Source organism: Dermacentor variabilis, chromosome 7 (assembly GCF_050947875.1).
Source record: "Dermacentor variabilis isolate Ectoservices chromosome 7, ASM5094787v1, whole genome shotgun sequence".
In the NCBI taxonomy this organism is placed as follows: Eukaryota; Metazoa; Arthropoda; class Arachnida; order Ixodida; family Ixodidae; genus Dermacentor; species Dermacentor variabilis.
In genome coordinates, this window is record NC_134574.1 from 73,846,137 (window position 1) to 73,873,634 (window position 27,498).

At 43.3% G+C, this 27,498-nt stretch overlaps 1 protein-coding gene across 1 annotated transcript in view; it reads left to right on the forward strand.

Moving 5' to 3' along the window:
• The first annotated feature begins 186 nt into the window (after positions 1-186).
• Mdh1 (malate dehydrogenase 1) overlaps positions 187-27,498 on the forward strand; it is a 33,639-nt gene continuing 6,327 nt past the window's right edge. Inside the window, exons 1-7 of the mRNA XM_075698613.1 lie at positions 187-339; positions 7,807-7,908; positions 9,962-10,058; positions 18,378-18,553; positions 20,975-21,097; positions 24,751-24,927; positions 26,999-27,112. Coding sequence (XP_075554728.1) covers positions 337-339; positions 7,807-7,908; positions 9,962-10,058; positions 18,378-18,553; positions 20,975-21,097; positions 24,751-24,927; positions 26,999-27,112 — 792 coding nt within the window. The 5' untranslated portion in view covers positions 187-336. The remainder of the gene's footprint in view (positions 340-7,806; positions 7,909-9,961; positions 10,059-18,377; positions 18,554-20,974; positions 21,098-24,750; positions 24,928-26,998; positions 27,113-27,498) is intronic.

Below are 27,498 nucleotides of genomic sequence, written 5' to 3' on the forward strand. Positions count from 1 at the left end.
ACGCGTACAACACATACATTACGAATAAATGTTAAAAGTAGAAAATAAGCCAATAACAATATTTTTTATGCGCTACTAGCCCTACTGTGATGCGATATCGAAATCATACGTTTACAATAATGGCCTCCAAGATTTTGTGGCGTGCACGCGCCGCCCAATCTTGAAGGCTATCTCACGACACGCTTGATCGGCGGAGCCAAGCCTAGCTAAGCTGAGAACGCCAATCCATTCTGTGGTCAGTTTCTGCTTCTCGCCGTTCTCTGTTGACTTGCGGTCGTTCTGAGAAGGAGTAGGGAAGCCGGTCCAGTTTCGCTCGTCGTTGCAAACGCCAACAACATGGTAAGCACTGCGTTTATTTTCTCAGCCACATGGATTACGTTGGATTCCGGCAATGCAGTGGCACAGGTTAGAGCTTATTAAATCTTTAAGCCAAGCGTCCAAGTTTGGAGGAAGGACCGAACGACTTTGACCTTGGGGCTGCACAATCACTTGTTCGGCCTTCGTGCGAAGTTCTTGAAGACTCATTCTTTAATATGTAGCTTAAATAGCGCACATGCTGTGAAGAGGGAATGACGCAACTGAATGTTTGTGTACATACGTGCGCGTTGTTTATACTGTGTGTTCGAATACAAGCTAGCAAGCCAGCAGAATTAAGTGTCGGTCTAGATCTGTATAGGGGCGCTGTGCCGGTGTCCGTCAACGAGATGAAAGGAACGACTAATGAACAGTTGACGTAGGCGCAGCAGAAGCTAGGGCGGTCGCTTTGCATACGCACTGTTTACTGCATTTGTGTCGTGCCCCTCTCGTATTGGAGCAGGCGTTTAACCGATGCGGAACGGTATTTATAGCGGGCGGGGATTCGAGGCTGCTGTATATCTCTACCTTACCATCTACTGAGCTGGATCTAGCCGGATCTAGGAAGTGTGGGCGACGACTGTTATCGCGGGCACTTAAGACTGTGCGGCCTTGAAAGAACTGCAAAGGACACCAGCTTAGGTTTCGCGCCACGTTTACCCGCAGTGTCGGTTTTCGTCGTGTTTTGTCTATGTGGCCCCCGCATGTCCGTGCAGCCGAATGTTAGGCAGTAGCTTCGCATCGCCAGTATGTGCGAGTGCTATTGGCGAGCGCTCTATTTGAAAGGAGTGCACAGAGGCCGTGTTTGCCTTGTTAAAACTGTTAATCCTGCTTATGGACAGATACAGCCTATTCCTGGTATGGAAAGGCGGGCTTACAAGACAGACACAAGTACAGCGTAAACCCCCTACCAACGTGCACGTCTTTAGTTTGAGGTTTCAGTCTGCCCTCGTGTCTACTCTGTTCATTCCTCAATTAATTGTCCGCTATGTTGTGCGCAAAATCGGAATGGTTTATGTAGCTGCTACATCTGCAGGGAGCATCCGGTATAGTTATAACACAAGGAAAATTTTGAAAAAAGCTTCATTAGATTAGGTTTTTGTATGGTAGTTCCACAGGTTTCAGTAGTGTCATATGTGCACGAAAATTAGAGGCTGCACAGCTAGGCTTTAAAGTGTTTAGCCCATAACTATACCGTTTTTTTTTTTTCTGGAATGTGCTTTAAGAGAAAGCTAGCTTATGTATTGGCTTTTCATATCTTATTAGGCAGCCACTTTGAGTGGGCGATGCCTTCAGTCTTGCTCTGCAATTTGCTAGTAGCCTCGTAGTTAGCTTAGAAGGTAGAGCCGAAGGGCATTGGCCCCTCATTCAATCCCCAGACAAGAACAAATTTTTCTTCACCTGCAAAGCTTTCTTTCTGATAAACCCAGTTTGTGTTTCCTTCATAGCTTGGTGCTGCTTTAGGATGGATCACAAAACTTCCTTCACCTTGCATATGACCACACAGCTGACTTGCCATAAACAGGCAATGCTGTATGGATGAGGACATTTTGTGCATTGCAAAGAAGTTATTTTCAACAAAATGGGACACCCTGTGACGCTTTGTCCTTGTGCTGTCACGGTAAACGAGTTCAAGCCAGAGGAATCGGCAAGCTCTGCTGTTTTCTTTTCTTCCTTTTTACTCTGAGAGACTGCAGTTTGTGTATTTCACTATAGTCCTTGACCAGACAAATATTCATTGAACCCTTTACTAGGCAATTAATAATGATTCAGTGCCTCAAATGTTTTAGAGGACTCAGCTTCAAAACATTGCAGAACAGAAAATGAATATTTAAAGTTGGCAGTCCATTAGTGTTACGCAGTTTTGCTTGTCCAAATGCCCATGTGATCTGCAACTTGTAGCCTTTATGGCTAGAACTGCAAGCAGGGCTCATTTCTTGACATTTTATGATCTAAGTGCTTCTAGGTGTTGCAAGATAAAAGAGTTAAACAATCACTGCTAGTTCACATTTCTTAACAACTTCAATCAGTGATCTCACACTGTTGCGGTGGCTCAGTGACTGTGGTATGCTGCTGAGCATGACATCATTGCATTTGATTCTTGGCTGCAGCGACTGCATTCTTGTGAATCTTAAGTGCTAGAGACTGTTTATGTGTCTTGCTTTAAGTGGACATTAAAGAACCTCCCGTGGCCACCGTTGAATGGAGCCCTCCACCGTGGCATCCATTATAGCCCCTTGTTGCCTTAGGACGTAAACCGCATCAATCAATCAGTCATTGCACTCACATTCTTAACACATTGCTTTCTTCTTTTTATATATATGTGCATCTGTACAGAGACCTGCGTTTTATTGCAATAACAATTATATGGACACTCCAGGTAAATTTTCATGTGATGTTCCATATGTATTTATGTACATGTATGCTATATATTTAGCTAAGTCATATATGCAAGGAGGCAGATGCTGTGCTATTTAACCACCGAATCGCTCAGACCAGGTCTTATGTTCCTGACTGAATTATTCATCAGAGTAATTGGAAATTGCAGTGTGCACACAAAAGTAATGAAACATTTCATCTACAGCACATGCCTTTTAGCTTAAGAAGTGAGAGACAATAGTAGTGCTCACGATCTGAAAATCATGTAATTTCACTTGCCATGCTTTACAGGCAGCGAAATTATTATTATTAATTTATTATTATTATTATTATTATTATTATTAATTATTATTATTATTACACACCTTACATGGTGTTTCAAAGCTTTTAAGGTGCCAGAAATTTTGGTGCACTTGCATATGCTGCATCTGCATACACTTGCACTCGCGTATAGTTGGAACACCATGAGAGGTTCAAGCATAATGCTAGTGCAGTCACCTGAAGGACGATACTGCCACTTTTTCTTGGCCATTAGTATCGCACAAACAAAGATTTCACGTTTACCTCCATTTTTTTCTTGCCTAAATTTGGCAGAGAGATAACATTTTATGGTTCAAATTGTTCAATATAGCAGCTGGCATGGCAACTTCCCTGGTGTGTAAAGAAAAAAAATTGTGGATTTTCTTTTCTCTGCATTCCTCGTATGTCTACATCGCACTGCCCAGCATGTAGTAGAAACCATTCTTGAAGGCTTTGCTGTGCCACATGACAAACGACAGAAGAGACCGGGTGACGACATAGATGCAATGTTTTATACATCACTTATGACGAGAGGCCAAGGCAACTGGAATTCTTTTTCTTTTCCTTAAAAACTAGGCAAGTAGCAGCAGCATTACACTGAACAATCCAGACCATAAAGTGCGATGTTGCCACTACATTTGAACAGTAACAGAGCAGCAGTAAGTGCGAAATGTAATTCTATCTTTCTTTTAATTATTTTAAGGGAAACAGGCAGGTCTGTATGCATTATAGTGTTTTTTTTTTTTTTTTTTTGCTTGCTTTTCATCTCACAGGTGTCATGACTCTGAGGGTTACACTCATATATGACATACAGCACTGAACTCTCAAATGGTTTTGCTGTAGCAGTCTTAATTCACATCTCAATTCATGTGCATACTGGGATTGCCTGCTCTGCACATGCATGGTCTGCACATGCGTATGTGAATGATGGGCAGTATACATGGATCTGCCTATACTTTGTCCTTGTCTTCAAACGGCTTTGTTGCTTTGCAAATTGCATATTTTCAACAATGCATTTCACTATAAATGCAACAATTTGTAGTGAACATGCATGTGTGCATCGTCTTATTGCCTGCTGCGTTTACAAAAGTAGCATTGCCTTGAAATTTTGCCTAATGACGGCAGATATAGCATACTAAATAAAGCTGCAAGAACGTTTGAAGCCACAAGCTCGATTATTGACATATCCATGTAATCATCATTTCCATGGTAGTTGAAAAATTCCAGCACCTGAGTTTGGTATAGTAATCTTAGTGAGAGACCCTGTGCATGTGAGAACACCAGATTTAGTTTTTCATAGGTGCATTCAAGATCACTATAGCGAACACGAACACAGCTTGCCTTCTGGTGAGGTGCAATACAGGTACTCTGCCGTCTTCATTCACTTTGCACGGTGACCACACCTCAATTTATTTAGCAATTCATTTTGACATGCTGCAGCTGTAGTAGCCAGTATGGCATGAGTTGCAGGGGCAAGCAAAGAAGCAAAAGTTGGCATGCGTGAAAGCCATAAGATAACAAGATACCAGTAACAACATGACAAGCAGTTCACGCACAATATATGCAGGAGTGCAAAGCCACAACACTAAAATAAAGTTTGAACATGGAAAGGGCCTAAATGATAACAGTTAATTTCTTGTAAAAAATTGGAATGAGGAAAAAAATATACTGAGATGTCTGTAGCACCACTTAGCATTTTAGAAGAGTATCAGCTGGAACAGCTGCCACCTCACCAACAGTTGGCAACACTAGAAGAAAGAAATAGAAGCTTGATTTCTTGAAAGCTTTAGCCTGCTATAGCTCTACTCTGTTGCTTCTTGCCACCTGTTGCGATTCAGAGCATACAACTCGCTTATTATGGGTAGTTCGGCCATTGAAGATTCCTCTATTCAGACACAGCCCATTGTAGTTACGAGCAAGCTTTGCCTTTTGAATCCTGGACCATAAACGAATGTAGGGATCAGCTCCAGTGATTTAGTTGCTGGCATGGAAAAAAAATAATGCTCAATAGCTGCAGTCTTTCTCTGTTCAACGTTCGAAACACTAGTGCGGGGGGTAAAATGAATGCTATTGGTGCTATGATGCTACAACACAAGGCCCCCTTTCTGGAGGCACAGAAGCAAGTAAGTTTGTGGGTGTGTGCAGCTTATTTCCGAAGCAAAGTTCTCCGAAGTGTGCAGCGTTGAAGTGATTAACAGTTGTTGAACAAGGAATGTTGCTGAAGCCACAATTTCAACAAGCAGAAGGCAATTCCCTTGTTTAAACTTTAGCTCCAATGACATTCCTTGTTCATCCACTGTTAATTATGTCCAGTGGTGAGCGTAACTGACATTGGTACTATTTGTCTTTCCAGCTATGTAGGCAAAATATAGCACTTGTCTTTTGAAGTGTGTTTAACTTCTTGCAGCATTTATTTTGCAACTGGAGACTCCCAGACAACACCAGTAGTACTAATGAAGGTAATAATGGTGACACAGTATTGCATACAGTTGAGCAAACTGCCAATGAGACCTCTGCTTCAGCATTGGCTGATGCGCATATGGTGCGTAAAAAGAGGACTCGATTGAATTCAGCGATTCCTGCAACTCGTTTAGTGTGACAGCACCAGGCTCTTGCAACTGATGCTGCTATTTCCTCTCAAAAACAACTTCGTGATGCACATGTTGTTACCGTCTGCTACTGTATTGCCTGTTGTGGCCTCCAAGATACTTGCACACATGCCACCACTCTGTATGCAGCTGAAGCTCTGCACAATTTCATCATCCTACTTTTATGCCCATGCAGGACAAGCTGCTCCCAGTGATCTCCAATTATTACCTGTGTCTTACGCTACCTAATTCCAAATGGAGCCTGTAAATTTTCTCATTTTATCACCACCTAATTCTCTTGCCATCCTCATGTATGCTTACCTTCCTTTGTCACCCATTCCTTAACTCTAAGAGACCAATTTTTATCTACCCCATGTTATACATGACCTGTCAGTTAGCTCTATTTGCTCTCTAATCTACAATGTTTTTTATTTGTCTTTTAATCTGACGCTTAAAATTTTTTATTCCAGCGCTCTTTATGCAACCCATAACTTTTTCTCAAATCTTTGCTAACCCCGCAAGTTTCTGCCCCATATGTTAGTACCGGTAGAATGTGCACTCTTTTTTTTTTTAAGGATAGCATTAAGCTGCTGGTCATGATTTGGTAATGCTGGCCTTATGTACTCCAACTCATTTTTATTCTTCTGTATATTATCTTCTCATGATGAGGGTCCCTTCTGAGTAATCGACCTAGACAAAAAGTACTCTTGCACAGGTTGTAGGGGCTGGCTGCCAATCTCGTGATCTTGCCAACGGGCATTACTAAGCGTCAAAACAGGGCAATAGGTTAGTGGCTACCCGCCGTGGTTGCTCAGTGGCTATGGTGTTAGGCTGCTGAGCACGAGGTCGCGGGATAGAATCCCGGCCACGGCGGCCGCGTTTCGATGGGGGCGAAATGCGAAAACACCCGTGTACTTAGATTTAGGTGCACGTTAAAGAACCCCAGGTGGTCAAAATTTCCGGAGTCCTCCACTACGACGTGCTTCATAATCAGAAAGTGGTTTTGGCACGTAAAACCCCATAATTTAATTTTTAGGGTAGTGGCTAGCACATTTGACTCCCAAGTGTGCATTGCTACAGGAGCGCAAGTTCAAATTCCAGTGGCGATGGTGGTGGGAAGAGTTTGTTTTGTATAACTTGTGAGGATGAAGCTGAGAATGAGGTGGTGGTGCAGCGACGACGCAGTGATGACAATGACTGTATGATGACAGGAGTTGTCATGGATGTGACGGAAAAGACGAGACATCAGACCCACTCTCGAGCTGTTAACTGCTGTGGCGGTAAAAAATGCAGTGGTAGAGTTTTTTTAATGTGTACTGGTGGCACGAGCATGTTGCCATAGGGCGGAGTTTCTTTTTCCACCGTTTTTGATGTTAATGAATCTGTGCCAAGAGAACTTCTAAAACTGCTGTGCGTTTCTCAAGATCCACTGTACAGTTTGGTAGAGTTTAAGTGCAGAATCGACATGGGACAGGGAACTAGAGGTAAACAAGTTGTCTGCTGTACTCGTGGTTTCCCAACTGGCCTACCCCTTAGCCTTGCTGCACAGTTTAGAGAAGTTCCGGGCTTGAGGCCAGCCAGCTGGTCCACAGTCAGTTATGCTGTCTACCCTCTACCTTATTCTCAGCTGTGATGATGCTGCTGCTGTTCTGTAGCATAACGAGTTCCCATACTGAGTAGTTGTAAATTGTACATGTGTAACTAAAACATTATTGCAGTTCTGGCGTGGAGTCCAGATATCTGCAGAACTGAAAGTTAGGTGAGCTGGCATTGATATATACTGTAGGGTGTACAATAAACACAAGGACACAAGGCAAGCAGTGATACCTGCACCACACAAGTACACATAAACAAGTCTAATGGAATTCTTGCAAGTACAGAACAGCAACGAAGATGAGCGCATGCTGTTTCATCACGTTGCCACACCAACTCACCCAGTTGCCATTAGTTATGCAACTGTTGACAAGCTGAGCTTGTCCTTAGTCTTATTTGCCACAAGTGCACAGACAAAAAACAGCTCTTTCATGGAATGGAAAGGGCTCAACCGCACATACCACACGAAGTGGGTTGTTTGAAGTAGTGACTTGGCTAATATAATGGCTTGTGCCACACACAGAAACTAGGTTGCCAGGTTCGAGACACTTTGTATGCTAATCTGTACTTGCTTGACTGTTCATCTGTGCAGTCTAAGGATCCTGTCCGGGTGCTCGTCACTGGCGCAGCAGGCCAGATTGCCTACTCGCTGGTGCCCATCATTGCCAGGGGCCAGGTGTTCGGTTGTGACCAGGTGAGTCAAGTTGGATACAGCTCTCCAGTTTTTTCAAAAGGCTCTTGCACAAAAACACAAGTTGGTTGACTTGCATCATTAAGCCTCTGTGCATGGCCTTCTTTGTTCACTGCTTCTACATGTGGAGTTAAGAGAGAAAATGCTTTATGCACGATTCAGAGGTAATTGTACTTTCAGTGTATGCCTTATTTAATTACTGAATTTATTATATGTCTGCCTGTTACTGAACATTCTGAGCATGTGTGTTTCTAAGTTTCTTGCTTATTTACGACGAGTACAATTTTGGATGTTCTGTTTCTTCCGTATCTTGCTTTCAGCTATTGTGCAACTCTGCTTGAAGTTCAATTGAGAAAAATAAAGCGGAATATTATGAGACAGAAAGTTAAAATTTGGCTATAACTAGCGCATAGTCCATGATCCATCTTTCATAGTCTTCAAACAGTGATCAAGCTGAAGACTATGAAAGGTGGAGTATAGACAACACATTGTATAAGTCACTATTGCAGTATGTCTATGAAACAGGCCTGAATGGTTATATTTAGTTTCATAGTAACATTTCGCCACGTGGCAACTCAAGCAAAACAAAAAAACAAAGCTGTGTGTAGTTGCAATTGAACTCGTATAAGACCTCAGGAAAATAAGTGTACTCGAAAACTACAAAGTTATAGTTTAATTTACCATACAAAATGTTACCACAGCTCTCCAAACACCTTTTGCTTGGAAGGCATTACTAAAAAGAAGTAAAGGGTAAAAAAAGTGTCAACGCTAAAGACCACACTGTTGTACATCATGGTTCAAACAATTTGATTGTCACATGTTGCTTATATCTATTTATTTCTTTGTCACTTTATTGTGTTTACTATTTGCTCATTTAGTATCTTGATGATCACTTAGTATCTTCAAACATTCCCCTACTGTCTTCCATCAGCACTTAACACATACAAACTAAGTGATGAGAACATACATTGTGTATCCAAGAACACGTCACTGGAAATACTTTTTTAAATGTTACTTTTTTCATGTGTCACACGAAAAATGTTTCTATGCCGTTTCAAAGTTGTGACATTTTTGCTCTTGCTGTATATGTCTTTCTTTTTTTATCTTGCCACAAGTATGTACAACAAATATGTTGTCATGTTGCTGCCTGTTCACGAGGAGGTGGGACCAGTCAAGCTACTGTTATGCAGCTTTTATCCTGCCATCCCCACCGCCTCTGTACATCAGTTTACTTATGTGGTAAAAAAAATAAACTTCAAAACTGGTTCGTGCGGTACTTCTGGCACAGTTACATCGACTTTGTCTTTAGCATCGACACTTACTTGACCCTTTCTTCTTTTTTTGACCAAGGGGACAAGTGGGCCCATCCCAAAAATGTGCCGTCTATGGTGTAATGTTAATTTTCTACTATATCTGCACTAATTACGCCCATGGCGCTAGTTTCACCTCAGTAACAACTAATTCTTGATTCTTGTCCAGTTGAGAACCTACACTTTGTTACCTTTTGTGACTTGCTGCGGCACTCTAGAGGTGTAAAAGTTTCTTTTTTTTTCTGGAAGTGGTTGCAAGATACCCAGATCTCAGATATGCCAAACCCGAGTGAACTCTGCAAAGAAGACCTTGTCTTCAAGAAGTGAACAAGACAGGCATGACAAAGGCAACAAGATGAACACTATGTTTTGATAGCAGGCTGCCAGTTGGTTATTGTGTGCTGGTTATATTGGTACTTATATCACGCTTCCTAATTAAGCCAGTAATGAGCAGTGTGCTTGTGCCATTGCTTTTCTTGCATATCTTGCTCACACTGCGCTTACTTTCTTCAGTCAGTGACTAACCCTAAAGCAAGCACTGCCGTACAGGCTTCATTGTAGCTACGTGCTTTTCTCGTGTTGATGTCAGCTCTAGCTTTCGTGACTTTTCCTCCACATTGCATATTTCTGCAGAACTTGACAACTTAAAGCAAAAAAAAACAAATGATAAAAATATAGCTCGTTTATTCTTGCTAGTTACGAGGTAAAGTCACCAAATGGCGGTGGCTGCTGTTCTTACATTGCAGCCTGTGGTTCTGCACTTGCTGGACATCCCCATGATGATGGGGGTCCTCAATGGCGTTGTCATGGAGCTGGTGGACTGTGCCTTCCCCCTCTTGAAGGGTGAGCCGCATGCTTTTGGCAACCGACAAGTGGCTGGCGTTTTAATATTTTCATGTGCATGTTGTGCTACTAGATGGTGCCAGCTTCTGTAAAAACATTTTGGCAGCGCTGTGGTTGGGTGAAATGCGAGTGCAAGTCTGGGATCTTATGGGTTTTAAAATGGTGGAGCAAAGACGGGTGGCTGCATGACAACAGCCGCCTATTTTAATGCCGGGATTGGGGTGTCAGTGGACAATTTTTTTTTTCATTTCGAGTAAGCAATTACATTTATATATTTATTTATTTGTTTGGTGTTTTATTTTTTTCATACTGCAGACGAAGAGTCGCTCCAAGCAGGACAGGTACAGGAGGCAAGATAACAGCATAAACATAAGATAACCATATGAAAACATTATGCGAAATGGAAATGTAACACCAATTAACAGTAGGTATTATCCATAAACAGTACATACCATGGGAAAATATTACGCAAAATTGAAACATAACACCAATTAACAGTACGTATCAAAGCTGTAGGTCACAGAAAATTGACTAAGGTCACTTAGACGGTTCCATTCTAATATAGTATGCAGGAAAAAATGTATGCTGAAAAGTATTAGTTTTAGAAAAATATGGGGTTAAAAAATGGGCGTGATGTTCTGTATGTCTAGTGGACAGAGGAAATAGATATGCATGCAGGTCAAGGGCTAACTTATAGTCAAGAAGTATGTAAAGAAAGTTGAGGTGGTTCTTTTTTCATTATAGTTCAAGTTTTTCAGTGTTCGCAGCCGTGAGTTCAGACGAGGAGTCTGTAATTTTAAATTAAGAATAAACAAACCTAACAGCCTTTCTTCGTACAGCTTCAAGTCTTTTTATGTTAGCTTTAGTGAAGAGGTCCCATACAACACAGAAGTATTCGAGTTTAGGTCTTGTATATGTAAAGTAACTGAGTAGCTTAATGTTAGAAGGAGAATTTCTAAGCTTATGTTTTAGAAAACACAACTTATGGAAGGTGGCAGAGCATATGTTGTCTGTGTAGGTTCCAAAACAAGTCATCACTGTATTTACTCGCATAACGAATGCACTTTTCCCCCCGAAAAATATCCGCAATGTTGGAGAATGCATTCATTATTAGGGGTAAAATTTTGAGCGATCTTTTTTTTTTTTTCGCAGCCACCTCTAAAGAAGTCAGTTTCACCTGAAATGCGAAACATCGATTGCGATAGCAAATGTGTGTAGAGCTACAGGAAGTAAGGATAGTAGTTTTATTGGCCGTATAAACTTGCAAACATTCGCTTCAATGCAAAGTGAGCAGCAAGAACACAGCACGCACAAAGGTATGAGCCGCCATAGACTCAGCCCCGGATCTAGATGGCGTTCAAGATATGGTGTGCTGCAGCCATGGAGTTGCTGCCGGAGCAAAACGCCATGTCCTCCTCCCTCTCTTCCCCCCGGCGCCATGTGCGCAACGGAAGACAGTGTGTTTCTTTCCCACTTTCCTCCCTTGGACGTGGAAGACAGCTGCAATCGTCGGCACCCCTCGGGCACAATTGTGCAATGCACAGCTGCTGCCAGAGTACAACGCCGTTGCTTCCCCTCCCCCAGGGTCTTCTGCACGATGAAAGATGGCGCGAGATAGAGCCGCGATCATCGGCTTCCCTCGCGCACTTTCACTCATACCTACACCGTGCGGTGACGGCAACGGCAAAAATGCGCTGGAGCGTCCACATAATTGCTATCGCAAGAGAAGTAGTAGATGCAGCGTCTGACATAATCGCACCCGCTGGACACCAATTGTACCGTGTCTCCTACTTCACAGCAGCAAGTTCAGGGTGCGATCATTATGCGAGAAAAACGATACATACTTCTTGATTGGAAATATGGGGGCTGCGTTAATTACGTGAGTGTGTTCATTATGCGAGTAAATACGGTAGTTAACATTACGGCGAGATATTTGTAGTTGGTTACCTGTTGTAATGATGTTGAACTTCGGTTGTACGTGAAATCAAGAGTTGTTTTTGTATGAGTTACACAAAGATAAACAGTTTTTTGTGCGTTTAGAGCCCTAACGTGTTCATCACACCGGCTTAATATGGTATGAAGATTTAAATTCAAATTCTGTTGATCATTAGTACAAGTAAATTGACGAAAAAGCACACAATCATCTGCGAACAGTTTGATTTGAGTACTTGGTAGTACTATGCTAACAGTGTCATTTATATAAAGAAAAAACAACAATGGCCCCAAAACACTGCCCTAGGGCATGCCTAATGTTACAGCAAGAAAGTTCGAATTGTTCCCATCTACTGAAACAAATTGGGCACGATTTGTCAAGTAGTGTTTAATCCATGCAATAAATATATCTGGCAGATTAATGTCCTTAAGTGTCGTAATTAGGTTGTGATGAATAAATTTGTCAAATGCCTTGTTAAAATCAAGGAACATGGCGTCCATTTGACCATTCTTATCCAGAGTTTCTGCAAATGAGTGAACCACTGTGACTTGAGTTACGGTTGAATAACTCTTTCTAAAGCCATGCTGAAAGTTGGTTCGTATAGAGTTTTGTTAAGAAATTCCGCAATGCGTTTAGCTATTACGTGTTCAGGCATTTTAGAAATAGGTGATGTTAATGAGATAGGATGGTAATTTTCTAAAGAGTAAATGGTTGTCTTTGTAGTACGATGTAAAGATGGGAACTACACAAGCCCTCATCCAATGACTAGGTAGTTTTGCAGTTAACGCTGAACATCGAGACAGCACAATGACAAAATGAGGGATAATTTCTGCATAACTACGAAGAAATACATTAGGTATGTTGTCTGTAGCACAAGACGATCTTGTGTTCAAGTTCAAAATCATTGAAGCTACACCAGAGTATGACATGAAGTCAACATCAGTGGGTTGAAACACTCTTTGATAAGGCATTGAAACACTCTGTGGTCAGGTGTAAGACTTATCCTAGCAAAGACACTATGAAAAATGTTAGTGCTCCGTAATGACTTCTACATCTGTAACTATTTTTCCAATAACTAAGATCTGCGGTACCTGCCTCTTGCAGTCACTTAGGAAGTTCCAGAACTTAGTAGGATGGTTATTTAAAAAGTTTGGTAGGCTTGTTTTGAAGTGAAAATCCTTTTGTTTGTGTACAGCGCATACCAAATTTATTTTAAGTCCATGATAAACAGCGGATCAGGGATCGGGGATTTTTCAGTCATATTAATTTACGTTTTCAATGGATAATTTTACATGTAATCCAAGGTGTTTTTTAGAAATCTTTCTACATTTGGTCAGTACGAAAGGGTTTGTGCAGTGATGGCACATTTCAGCAAATCTGTTCCATAGCGCATCAACATCTCCCTCCTTTTCAATAATGTCTGTGTGACAACTTTCCATGTATTCTACAATAGAGGCATCGTTAGATCTTGAGTAATCCTTGAAGCTTCGTACGATTGTGCGTTTGGTAGTGACACAGTTGATTAGAGGAATAGTTACACTGCCAAGATGATGATCACACAGGCCCTTTTCAATTAAAACTTTATATTTATAAAAATCACGGTTTATAATTACTAGGTTCAATATTGCACAAACAAACCTTGTGCACGAGTGGGCTGTCTGAGCACTTAAACTACCGTATCTACTCGATTCTAATGCACCCTCGATTGTAACGCACACCGTTTTCCACAATCAAAAAAAGGAAAGAAAAAATTGCTCGATTGTAACGCGCACCCATTTGCCATGACCTAAAAAAGGAGTCCTTTACAGTACTGCACACCTCATTCTTTCATACAGAAGTAAAACTTTCATGTGGAGATAACGAAGATTTGCTCCCAATGCACTAAAATTGCGATAAATGAAGAAAGTAGCAGTTTCGCCCAAAAGGTGAAGCATTGATTACAATAGCAAATTAGTAGACAGTTATACGAAAAGTAAGGATAGTAGTTTTATCAGCCGTATAAACTTAACTTTCGCTTACTAGCTAAATTAAGCATGGTGTCGCGCACGCACAAGGAAACATGAATACATCTCGCTCAGTGACTGCGGGAACTCTTTATCAAAACGCTGGAGTGAGTGCGGTAGCAGGAGCGAGGCAATTAACCTTTGTGTGGCCTCGCTTTGATGCAGATGAAGCGACGAGAACATGGCGCAGTGCGCCTAGACGTGTAGACTCTTGTCTCCGTCGCAGATTGCTTTCAAGATAGGGGCCACATGGCCACGTCATACGTAGCAGCCACCGGAGTAAAACGCCTCTCGTGTTTGTGCCAGTGCTGGATGCAAGTTTCGGGAACTCCGAATGCCCGTGATGGGGGGGGGGGGGGGTGGCCTGATTTCCGTTTGTCTCTGCACACGTGATCGCCTTCAGTTGCGGCATCGTGTTGAACTCTGTACGTCTTTGCAATTGGCACTTCCATGCTGATAGAGCAAACGCAGAAAATAGGAAGACGGACGGTGCACTAACCTAAGCCAACGGAAGCATTGCCTAAGCACACGTACTGCAGCACATGGAGGAAGCAGCTAGGCTCGAAGCGAGTGCGAGGCGGCCATATTGAAATGCCGATGGCGATATGGTAATGCAGATTTAAGGTCATACTCTATTCTAAGACACGTGCAACTTTTGGACCTGTTTTATCGGAAAAAAGTTGCGCATTAGATTAGGGTAAATACTGTAGGTCATGAGTAAGCTTGATGTTAAATACGGAGTTAGCATTTCTGTTTGATTTGCTGCTTGCCTTTGCTGCTTGGGCAGCTCGGGTGAGCTGTGTTCAGAACTTCCAGGGTATCTACCAACCAGGAAAACTGAGAATTCTCAGGGATTTTGAATAGTCTGGAAATACTTGGGAAAAACTCAGGCAATTTGTGCTTCTATCAGAGAAAATTAGGCGTAATTTTATTGAAAGGGAATGAAAGTTGCGGTAATGCTGGCTCGAGTAACAGATAAGAATCGTAACGAATCCTCTTTGACACCATGTCGTCGGCTGTAAGAGTTGCCGGGGTACAGTCAACGAAGAGTTTCCGGACGCTTGATAATTCGGATGGCTTCGCAGCACCACCGCGTACCCCACAGAGTCAACGTATATGAACATGTGAAGTTTCGGATGCAAGAACCATTCGCCGTCTGATTTTCCTGACTTTTTGCCATGACTGCAGGTCTGAAACAGCATTAAAACCACCACCGCTGCAGTTTTGATTACCTTGCCGCCTTGAACTGGTGCTATGCACACAGATCCACTGGCAGCCATACCCACCACTGCGGCAACACTAGGCATAGCTGCTTTGACATTCATCATTAAGTTTCTTGCCATTGGATGTCGTGTTTTTCATTGAAAGGATTCGTCGCTGTCAGCAGTGGCACTGACTTCTGGTCCTCGTGATTGGCTTCGAAGCTCAGAAAGTATGGTGCGTTGCATAATAGGGGGGGGGGGCAGTTCCTGAAAGTCAGCTTCACCTCTGAACAGAAATGTTCTTTGGTGAAGCATACACAAAAGTATTGCGGTCGGTGAAGCATAACAAGCGTGGGAAGGGGCAATTGCCATGAGACACAGTATGTATTCCTTAATTATACACGCATGCACCCGGTATCTCCTCTCACAGTACGAGCACCGATATGCCTAATACTTGTACTGGCAGGCCTTCAGCGCTTTTTTCTGATGTCCCTGTGGCGATTTGAGCCCGTAGCTGCAGTAAACGACAGGCATTCATTTCTTCCAACTGGCCGATTTTTCTGACGTTTTTGCGGCCCCTAGGGAGTCCGAAAAATCGGACGTTGACTGTACAACTGACCAAGATGCTTCAAATGGTCCATGGGGCAAACACACAGCGGAAGCAGGACAAGAACAGAAAGGACTTACACATTGAGGAATGAACGGGAAAGGAAGCATGCCGCCGCTTCTTTGAAGGAGCTTGAGCTCAGAAAAAAAAAATTGTGTTGGCTGTTGCCAAGATGCAGGTGTCCCTCATCCAAACCAAAATAAACTTTTTATAGCAGTGAAACGCAACACTGAGGCGTCGTGTGTGAGCTGAGAGTATGTCAGGGCAGTTGAGGTTGACTTACGAGCTGTTGAGAGAGAATCTCAATTGTGACAAAGTTTGGGCCTTGTGCCAGTGAGCTTGCTATCAGTTGATAGAAACAGCTCATATTCGAAAATATTTGCTTCTGTAAGCATCTCGTTTTTATTCATATTTGAAAATGTTTGACTCATTTCGCAGTGGGTTTTACCATTTTTTCGAGACATTTTATTTGCTATGCATTTTGCTAACCCCTCCCTTCTGTCTTTTTGCTCAAAATAAACACTACTCCTTTCTATTCAAACTGGATCAAGTTTTTTTTATTTTTTCGCATTTACTAGAGAGTGAGAGTTTCGGGCGACATGGTGTCAGCCTGTCTTCACATAAAACAAAGTTCTTCATTACTCAGGTAATTTTGCAAAGGCGCTCAGGGAAAACCTGGAAAACTCGGGGAAATTGGAAATGTCAACTTGGTAGGCACCCTGGCTTCAGCTCAGCACTGACGATTTCAAAGAAGGCTTCGAGCCTCTGGTGGCCTGCCTCTCCTCTGGGGACGTATGGTATGCTATGATATAAAAAACTTTATTCAGGCCCTTTAGGTCGCGCTAGTGTCCTAGCCCGAAGCGGGCCGCCCCTACGTTGGGACCGAAAGGCCTAGCCTCTCGACCGCATCGTGGGGCCAATAGACTGCCCATGTCTGTTCTAGTTCGGAGCTACGGAGGGCCGCGTCCCAGCGCTCTTTGGTGTTGTCCTTGTCGCTGCGTAACGTAGAGCATTGCCAGAACATAATTACACTAATTATTCAATTGATCATTTTTATTTTTAGCAGAAGTAATGGATGCCTCATCAAGTAATGTAGATCAAGGGTTAGAACTGTGCTGTCTGCCATAGACAATCTTAAAAAAATTTGGTGCACCTAAAAAAAAATTACCTGTAGGCTGTTTCTGTGGTCATGCATATTAGTCGTTCAAAAATATGAAAAAAAGGTAACAGACATCGTAAAATAACAAGTGGACTGCTGACATTGAAATTTCACTAGGATCAGAAGATTTTTGTGGTTTTCTCAAAACACAAGTTTGCATGGAAAGGGTTAATTTCATGAAAACTGACATTACATTTGTGTGTGTGGGTGCATGCGTGTGTGTGTGTGTGTGTGTGTGTGTGTGTGTGTGTGTGTGTGTGTGTGTGTGTGTGTGTGTGTGTGTGTGTGTTTGTGTGTGCAAGAAATACAGTAGAATCTTGTTAATTTGAATTCCAAGGAGACCAGACATTTATTGGAATAAAACGGTGTCTGAACTAACGAGAGCCCCCTTTAAATATAGCACCCAATCGATCGTACAGTACAACATGCCAAACCAAAACAGTCACTGTGCTCGCATTGAAAAAGTCTTTACCTTTGCTCCTTCAGTGCGGGACGATCAGAGCATAGGTTCCATATAAAGTTAGAGTGCAATCAGATCGCAGCTCGTGCACCGTTTTCTAGGGGTGCAAAGGATAACATGAGAGGGCAAGCAGAAAAGGATGGTGGCTTGACGCCCGCCGTCTTCTCACATGTCCAGTGTTGGAGATGACGTGATCGAGCGAGCTCTAGAAGTGTGGGGTGGGGAAACGGGGTCGTTGGGGCAGGCGCTTGAGCGTGCAGCGTGCTAGTGGGCTGTTTCCTTTTGTGAGAGGGATGGAAATGGAGTGCGTGCTTTCCTCATCATTTTTATGCCATGCGACATTACGGTAGCTAGCGACTCATCGTACCTTTGTCTTTGGTTCATGTTCCTCCGAAAAGTGGTCCATGGGAGTGACAAATTTTGTTTGAACTAACCATTGCAGTGCTTTTGGGGTTCGAATTCGCTGTAGTTTTTCTCTATTCAAATACATAGGACTTTGACGGGACCATGACAGCTCTTCGGACTATTCATCAATTCGAATGCAGAGATTTTGAATTATCAGTATTTCGCTGTACACAGCTCCATTGATTCTCATCTCATCCAAAGCACATAGTACGAGCTATTGCTGTTCAAATATGAGGCTTTTAGGCATTTTGGCTTTGCGCACTTCTTGTTATGAAGTGACATACCGACTGTGTTTACCACCTGCTTAAAAGTCATCAGTTGCTGTTGCATACAATGAACTTGCCTGCTCCAAACACTCATTTGAAAAATTTTGTGTGCTACATATCCATCACTGCCACAATCACATTGGCTTAGCTGTGAATGTCTGGTAGCAAGTGTCTGGAGACCTACCCGTAAAGTCAGTGACTTTGATTTCAACAACTTATTGCCACCTTTAGTAGTCCCCCACATGACAGCAAGTTCTATAAAACTTTTTTTTTTGCGAATGCAGATGTGGTGGCCACGGATGATGAGAAGGTTGCCTTCGCTGGCATTGACGTCGCCTTCTTGGTGGGCTCGATGCCCCGCAAGGAGGGCATGGAGCGCAAGGACCTGCTTGCCGCCAACGTCAAGATCTTCAAGAGCCAGGGGCGTGCCCTTGACCAGTATGCCAAGAAATCTGTCAAGGTAGGAAACCATACAAGAAGTGGGCACTCCTCGCCATACCTCTGTGGCTTTACTACGATTGCTGTCACCTTGTTGACATCCTCAATTACGTACACATAGCTGGCTGCCCCCCCAAAAATTTGGGCAAAACTAATCTTCCGTGCCTAACAGAATGTGCAAATAGTTAAAATGCATCACATACTGCAGTCGGACTCCTCTCTTGTGCTTTTCTCTGAATATGCCGCGCCTTCTGGAAGTATGCGCATACCCAGTGGAATCGGAGGTTTGTCGGTGAGCACCACATGCCCAGCGGCACATACCTACGCACGTGGCCCACATTTTGAGACTGCACTAACTCCGCGATAAGAATAAGGACAGAGGGGAGGAGGAGCTGCGCAGCTGCTGTTCCAGTTGCCATGACGAAGAAAACCGTCACGTGCGCCCCCCATGTTTCCTGACGTAAGCACACTAAACACACAACGTAAGTTATGGCCCGCCGGGCCATAAATAATGGAAGCCTTGTGGAGATTTGCCCTTCGACTTAGTTAGTTTTCTACTTTGGACACATAGAAAGCATTTGATTTGGGGGCATCATGGAATTGGGCAAATACTGCCAAACTAATTGGACAGTTCATTTTGATGTTTTTCATACCTCTTGTTTAATTCAACATGTTGAAGAATTGGATCAGTTTTGTCGGTCCCGTCAGGGTCGAATTAAGGGGGGATGCGGCCCTCGAAAGCCAAAAATTAGCAAAAAAGTCTATTTTCTAAAAACAATATTTTTTGGTTGTATGTCTCATAAACTACCTCTTCTCTAATTATCAGCACCTTATTCGACCGCAAAGTACCCAAAAAAATGCTACTTTTGAGGCCACCACAGCCCACAAAACACGTGAAAATGCCGAAATAAAGTCAAACTTCGCGCGCGCGCCATTCCCGACCCATTCAGTCTGCCCACGCCATCTTGGTGTCGTTTTGACCGTAAATTCTTTGTCTCTGTTTTGCCACCTTGCAAAATGGCAACGTTGGCGCAGTTGAGGCGCTATCAGCATTTTCCCACAATGCGATGCGGAGCGCTGATTGGCCGGAGCAGCGCGTTCAAATCCCGCAGGCTAAAGTGCGTCTGCCATTGGATGCTGCGCGGGCGGCGGTGGCTCCTGTTGATGCCGCGCTCGTCGTTGTTGCCCCTTGTTCATTGCCTTGCTCCGTCCGCCTCAACAGATGCCTGCTTGCAAGCTGCTCATGGCCCTGCGCTATCTTTTAGATTATTTTCCCAGATTTCTTTTTTTTTTTTTTTTCGCTAGTTCTTTGCTGCACGCGATGCCGGCAAAGCCCAAGACAGTGCAGATGTTCGGTGCGCAGGAGCGCGATATGCTACTTGTACGAGCATCGAACTTCCAATCTTGCCCAGCGAGTGCCAACTGCGTAGATGCTTTTCAGTGGCGGAACTGTGCTGTCGGCTGTCGCCAGTCCAAAATCCGACACATTGAGTGTGCCTGGAGCCGCAAGAGCTAATTAGAAGCTCCGCAGGAGTTTCTAATAGAAAAACGCGTGTTCATGTTTAAGGCCTGTTTTCTTGGAATTGATTTTTTTGCTAGTAGTGGTGCTGGGGAAGGTGATATCTCAAGAACTGCTCTTCAGATTTGTATGCTGTTTTTTTATTCTGTTCCTGAATGACTTTGCCAGGGGGTAACAGGCTCCTTTTTTTTTAAAGCTGGTGCAGTTTTAATTTATAATAAGCAATTAATTTTTGATGAATGTGGTCATTACTGGCTACATCATATTCAAAGTTGTCTTAAAATTTTTTGGAGGAGAAATGAAAGAAAAGGGCTCTGTAGCCCCCTGGGATATCTATCAAGGGATCATCACAGTGAATTTCAGCTTCCTACGATGTCCTGGCATTTCTCCAGGCTCTTCCTCAGGCATATACATGAACCACCTAGTTAGACCTCAATAATAAACACATCTTCGTGAAACTTCGCAGTTCCTCATAGCTCAGTGGTGTGATCGTACCCTGAAAGTTTCATCCGGATATCCTAAAAAATAAAGCTCGGTCTCAAGGGTAGCCTCCCCCCTTAATGTTTCCTCTTCATTCATAACATATTGCTGACTTTAGGTTTACCATCATACCTTGATGTAATGACCATGTATATAAAGATTATTGGGTATAACGAAGTAAATGGGAAATTTTTCTTGACAACACTGGTACGTAATAAATACATGCTCATAACAATTTGGATGAAACAAAGGTGTTTTCATGTTTGATAAGGCTTCGTTATAGCGACGCCCGACTGTAAATCTTCAAAATAGCAAGCAAAGCTGCTCCTACTCATGGATTTCCTCTATGTGCAGATTGATTGTCACGATTCGCATTTGATGTGGTACCAGACCGTGCGTGTAACTGTGGCTAACTGTATCTTCTTGCTATATTTGCCTGCACAGATTCTGGTGGTGGGCAACCCAGCAAACACGAATGCCCTCATCTGCTCCAAGTACGCCCCGTCCATTCCCAAGGAGAACTTCTCGGCCATGACGCGTCTCGACCACAACAGGGCAAAGGGACAGGTGCGCACTACTTCTGTAGGCCAAGCACGATTATTCTTGTTGTAAGACATGAGCAGTCAGGACAACGCTTTAAAGGGACACTAAAGGCAAATACAAAGTCAAGCTAAAGTGATAGATTAGTGCTAGAGAATCTCTAAGGCGTCAATGTTATCGTGAACAGAGCCTTAATAATCGAGAAATTGAGGTTAATGCAGGACATGATTAGAGACTCCCCCGGGACATTAAAGCACTTGCCCGATGACAAAAGCACTCCCCAGTTAAATTGTCACTAGTACTCGACTAGTCATTGCAAAAAACATCCTAATATTGTATTATAAGATGAAATAAAATGCTACTTGTCCAGTTGAATTTCATGCTCAAAAAAGAGAACTCATTGAAATTACCGTTTACAATGACACGTGTGGTTGAAATGTTTCATTTTCACTCTACTCTGCGCCGCCCATGCTTGCGCGTTTCAGTACTTCCCTGATCACGTAGTGCTGTGCTGGTTTTGCTGGCTCGCGAAACTCGCACAAACTGCAAGTAGGAGAGAATTCAACTTCCATGTGATGTCGCGGGATGGCCCAACGCTCTACGCCACTTGATCAAAAAGTAGCTTAAGAGGCGAATCCGCCGCTCTGTCTTGGCTCAGTGCCGCTGTCTCTCAGGCGTCGTTTTACTCACTGATGGCAGCAAAGGAAGGTAATGGCGTATGCAACGTCGCCACTCCCCTGGTTGGGTGGCGGGAGATTTGAATTTTGAAAAAGGTATTGGACCCTTCAAATGCAATTTTCTCGTATACTAAGTCTCTTCTTGACACTAAACAAGCGTTTCGAGGTTTCTGGAAACGGTATTTAGACAGTCCACGTCGACTTGGCATTTGCCTTTAGTGTCCCTTTAATGCACCGTTTTCTGCATTGTGTGTGGTTGACTATTAACAGTGGCACAAGTTCTGCATGCAAGATTGCAACAGTGCTGCAAAGACTGCAATCTTTCATGCCATTGACTTGCCGCAGTAGCCCGGTGGTTATTGTTTTTTGCTGCTGAGCTTCCGATCCCAGTCGGAACCAATCCGATCCCAGCCTCGGTAGTCGAATTTCCATAGGGACAAAATGGAAAAGCCCCCATGCATTTAGATTAGGTGCACATTAAGAAACCCAGGGGTCAGAGTTGACCTGGAGTCCTCCATTACGATTTGCCTCATAATCAGATCGTAGTTTTGGCATGTAAAGCCACTGATATTATTTCTTGTTTTTCTGCATGCCGTTGTGTTCTGCTCTGGTTTCTTCCACTGTGGTATCATCTAGCTTATGTGCTGTCTTACTACTGACTCAAAAGAGGGTGTTGATTCCCTTCTAACCATGATCTCTGGAAGTGCATCTTGAGTGGGGCAAAAGCCAGTGAGAGGGGGTTGGGTAGAGTTGCTCATTTCACTTGGAGAGTTTATTTGTTGTTGTTAATCCAGTGCATAATTACAGTAGAATCTCGACACAGATCTTTCGGGATGGCGCAAGAAATTTGTATCGCCCACAATTTGTGTCATTGTAAAAGAATCTGTAAATCAAGGCAGGCTGTGGCAACGGAGGGACCTACTTGGTCGAAATTTTTCATTTTTTAATTTTTCTTCCCGCAATCCTAAGAACTTCCTTTCTTCGGGTGAATTATGAACACTACAGTATTTACTCGCATAATGATCGGACTTTTTTGTCAATAAAATTGACCCAAATTCAGGAGTGCATTGATTACGCACTCCTGCACTCCTGATTACGCACAAAAAAAAAATTCTTTTTCATCCCGCATTTGCTGCACGATGACAAGCAGGCGGCTGCTGCCATAGAGATGCTGGCACTGTCAGTGCGGGACAGCAAAACAAATATGGCTGCCGGCGGAGCAAGCCGAACACGCTGAGCACGATTATTTTTCTTCTCGTGAGTACATTACGTGCATTGAAACAGTTTCTTCCGTATCAGTAATGAATGATATTGTTAATAACGGCAAGTTTGCAACAATAACGTAGCCATGTCCACTTTGAGGGGACAGAAAGAGAGATGGGCGCGCTTAGCTGCCAGTGACATAGGAACACATGGCAGGCATGCTGTGAAAACTGGGGCATTTGTCTTCACTGCTATCCTAATATGGCAAGTTTCCACTAAGGGCGGGTGAATATCTTAGCTGCGTTACAAGCATTGCCGTATGAATAGGGTACACTTCTAACGTATCAGTGTAAACGGGACCACTATCGTTGCCGCTCACGATATGTTGCGTGCCCACGAGTGCAGAAGAGAAGAATCGAAAGGCGCCTTTTTTGTCGTTGTTGTAGGCCAAAACCATTATGAAGCCTACAAATAATAAAGCCGAGGCAAGTTTGGTTGTAGCTTTTTTTTTTTCATGGAAGTGCGGAAAGTGATAAAAGGAATGAAATATGGCATCTGCTTAAGAGGAAGCTTTAGCTCGGGCCCAACTCCGACGCGGCCTATTCAAATACATGTAAAACACAAAAACATTTTTATGAGATAACCCCTGGACCGATTTTGATGAAATTTGTTGCATTTGAAAGAGAAAGTTAAATTCTAGTGACTGTTGAAAGCGGAATTTCGATTTAGGGCTTGAATTTTCTTAAAACGATTTTCAAATATTTGACCGTTTGAAAAAAATAGAAGCACAAAGTTTACAAATTCATAGCTCTGCATCAAGAGCTGATATCGCGGTTCTTTAAACGGCATCCATTAGATCATTCAAAGCGGACAAATTCAATATGTCATTTTACATCTTACGTGAATTTGTTACGTTGGTTACAACGGTTTTGCAAAAGTTGTATTTCCCTATGATTGAATTTTTTTATATTCATGTGTAACATATCAATTTTGTCCGCTTTAGATGTACTATTAGATGCAATTCACAGAATTGTATTATGATTTTTAGTGGTTAAGTTACAGAGTTGTAAACTTGATAGTTTCGTTTTTTGAAAATTTTCGATTTTTGCCAATTTTTAATAAAAAATTGACGATCTAACTCAAAAATTAGGAACCAACAGTCACTAGATTTTAAGTTTGTCTTTTAAATGCAACAAACCTCGTCAAATTTGGTGCAGTGGTTGTTGAGAAAAACGAATTCTCCTTTTACATGTATTTAGATAGGAGCACTCGAGCTAAAGCTTCCTCTTAAGAATGTTGGATGCGTGCAGAGCGCTTGGTATGTCTTCAGGAGTCATTCGCGTAGCATTTGACAGATGGTAAGTGCGGTCATTAGCTAGACTTGGCACACAACATATCGCTGCGACAAGTTCAGGGTGCGATCGTTACATGGGAAATAAAAAAATCAAATTTTGGCGACAAAATTCAGGGGTGCGATCATTATGCGAGTAAATACGGTACTCAGCAGGATTTGAGAAAATTGCACATTTTTAGTGTGTTGTCCTTGAAAGCTCAAAAATAATCTGGCTTTGGGAGGCACTGTAGCATCATTGATTGCGCAGTTTTCCACTGACACATCATCGCCATGTTGGTGTCGCCGGAAACATGAGAGATCGGAGAGATTCTGATAGCCACAGCACCGTATTTCTTGCAGAAATAAGAAGGCGCAGTGGGCCGCACGCCCCCCACGGCCTCATCCAGTTCCGGAGCCCCTGCTTATAACTGTTTGATGTTAATGGCTCTCTCTTCCTGGCCCCACAGATTGCCCAGAGGTTGAAGGTGTCAGCCGCGGACGTGCGCAATGTCGTCATATGGGGCAACCACTCATCCACTCAGTTCCCTGATGCGAGCCATGCCTCAGTGACTCTGAATGGCCAGAATTTAAAGGTCACCGACGCCATCAAGGACGAAGCCTACTTCCAGGGCGAATTCCTCACTGTGAGTCATCCTCCTCTGTCACTTGTGCCTTCTATATCCTGGTGGCATAGAATTCGTTTGAACAACATGCAGTCAGGCTGTCATGTGGTTAGCCATGCATTGTGATCATCCTCCACAGAAACTCAGGAGTCTGAAACCAGCAGATAGGGCATAAAAACAATACCAGATTGCTTTTAGAGGAATGTAGACCTCAGTATATCTACCGTGAGGTTCTCAACTAATTTCAGCAGTTGAATGTGCCTTAAAGGAGCACTAGAGATAAATGTAAAATCATTTGAGGCTGACAGTGTATTCTTTCGCACCTCTATTTGCTTTTCTTTGTTAGGAAAAGATAGTGAAGGCAAAGCTTTCTTCACATGCAGACTATGCACTGATGACGTTGACCTAATTTCGTAGTCTTCATGGTAGTTTCCCACTTTTTTCTTCTTCTTTTTCTTTTCTGTTTACATGCCTATTTCACACAATCATTGCATGGTCTCGACTGCCTGTCTGCGTCGAAGCCAGACATTTCTAACCTCTTCATTATAGCTTGGCACTTGAGCTCCACTGGTGCTTCCTTGATCAACTGCGACAGCTGCTTGGTTGCATTGATTTGTAGCAGGGTAACTCATGGCCAGCCGGCTGTGTATATTGGCACAGAGCTGTGATGAGTATCTAATGATTACTCTCCGTAGCAATATAAGCACAACACCCAACTGTGGTAAATTTAGAGAACTCTGCTGCGACAACTGCACTACAGTGTCCGTGTGTCCGTGTCTGCACACCTTACTCCTTCTTTGCATTAAGAAAGGATTTCTATATGCCTGTAGCTCGGTCATAGTGGAGGCTATGCTCGGTCGCTCGGCTCCTGGCTCCGTAAACGGCATTTCATCGCTACTCATCATACGTCACATTTTTTTACTAGTGTGCTATGACGTTCGTTCCTCCGCTGTGACGTCATAACTGCCGCGCTAGCGATGGGTCTCGACCACGAGAAGGAGCTTTTAATGACTTTTTGAAGCTGAATTAAAATTATTTTGAAATGTTTGCAGCGCCCAATACCTCGTTGTAGGTGTCCTTGTATACGGAAGCAGCCTACAACATACTTTTTATAGCCTCAAAATTTGGTGTCCCAACCCCTTTAAAGGCCAGAATTTCTTACTTCTTTTTTTTTGTGCCAGCGCCAACTTCAAGTAGTGGCATATTTAACAGGGATAGGCGGGCTAGTTGGTGGTCGATATTGGAATGCATCATGTAACCGCGCAAACAACAAGGGACAAAGAAAGAAACACACAAGGCAGGCGCGGATCTTGTGTGTTTCCTTCTTTGTCCCTTGTTGTTTGCATGGTTACATGATGCATTTAAAGTAGTGGCGGTGGTCACATCGGCTAACCAGGAACAACTGAGCGCATGTCATGTGCAGACATGCACGGGCTTGGCCAACGGGTGTGAGTAATCATCCCGTGAGCCTTCCACTCATCTAATGCCACTTACGGGTGTTCATTAGCAGTAGACATTGCAGGATTTTTTTTTCTTCTGGTTACTACTACTGCCTGATTGGTGCAGTCTGCAGACGTCACCACACTGCAATCAGTTGTAATGGTTTCATCTAGATATGCTGGACAACAGCAGCTATCAAAACAGCATGTGTATCGGGCCGTGAGTGATACATGCCACTGTATGTTAAACCATGTGCATGTCTTGTGTGGCACACTTCTGCACATGAGTAGTTTACGCATGTGATGTGCCTGTTGAGCACATACGGTAGTAGTTATCCATCAATACCTACACATAGCCGTGCCTCACAGCAGCGGCGGGTCACCAAGCTATCAATAAATGTATAGCAAGATTAACATTGATCAGCCCATTAGACAGGCTGATCAGTACACTTGTCTTCATGACTTCTTTTAGTTCTCACTGAGTGTTTATTATCAAAGAGCTGTGTTGTGGGCACGATGGGGTTAATCTCTTGTTGATCTCTACCTGTTGAATTCCTGTCAAATATTTTTAAAGTGTACAATGTCAATAAGTGCTTCTTCTATCTGCATCTGCTACTGCCACCTGAGATACTGTTTGCCCATCTCCTTTGCAGACTGTACAGAAGCGTGGTGCAGCAGTGATTGCAGCACGCAAGCTCTCCAGCGCCATGTCCGCTGCAAAGGCAGCGGCTGACCACGTGCGCGACTGGTGGCAGGGCACCCCTGAGGTGAGTGCCCGGTTGTCCGAGGTAGCTGTAAGCAGGACCACAGGGCGATACGAATTGGAGAAACCTTGGGAGATTTACGGTAGCTTACTGTACTCTGTTTTGTACTTAGCGTGCAAGGCTGCGAAATCTATGCAGCAGCAAATGAAGACAAACTTTGCGCGTCCCGGTCTCGGCTCATGAGACCTACCCGTGCCATCTTGGTGTCGTTTTGACCCTAAATTTTTTGTCTCTGTCTTCCCGCAGTGCCAAATGGCGACAGCGGCGCGGTTGAGGCGCTTTTGGCGTTTTCCCGTGATGCAACGCGGAGTGCTGATTGGCCAGAAGCTGCGCATTCGAATCCCGCGGGCTAAAGCGTACCCGCTGCACCCGCCTCGTTTTTGCCCCTT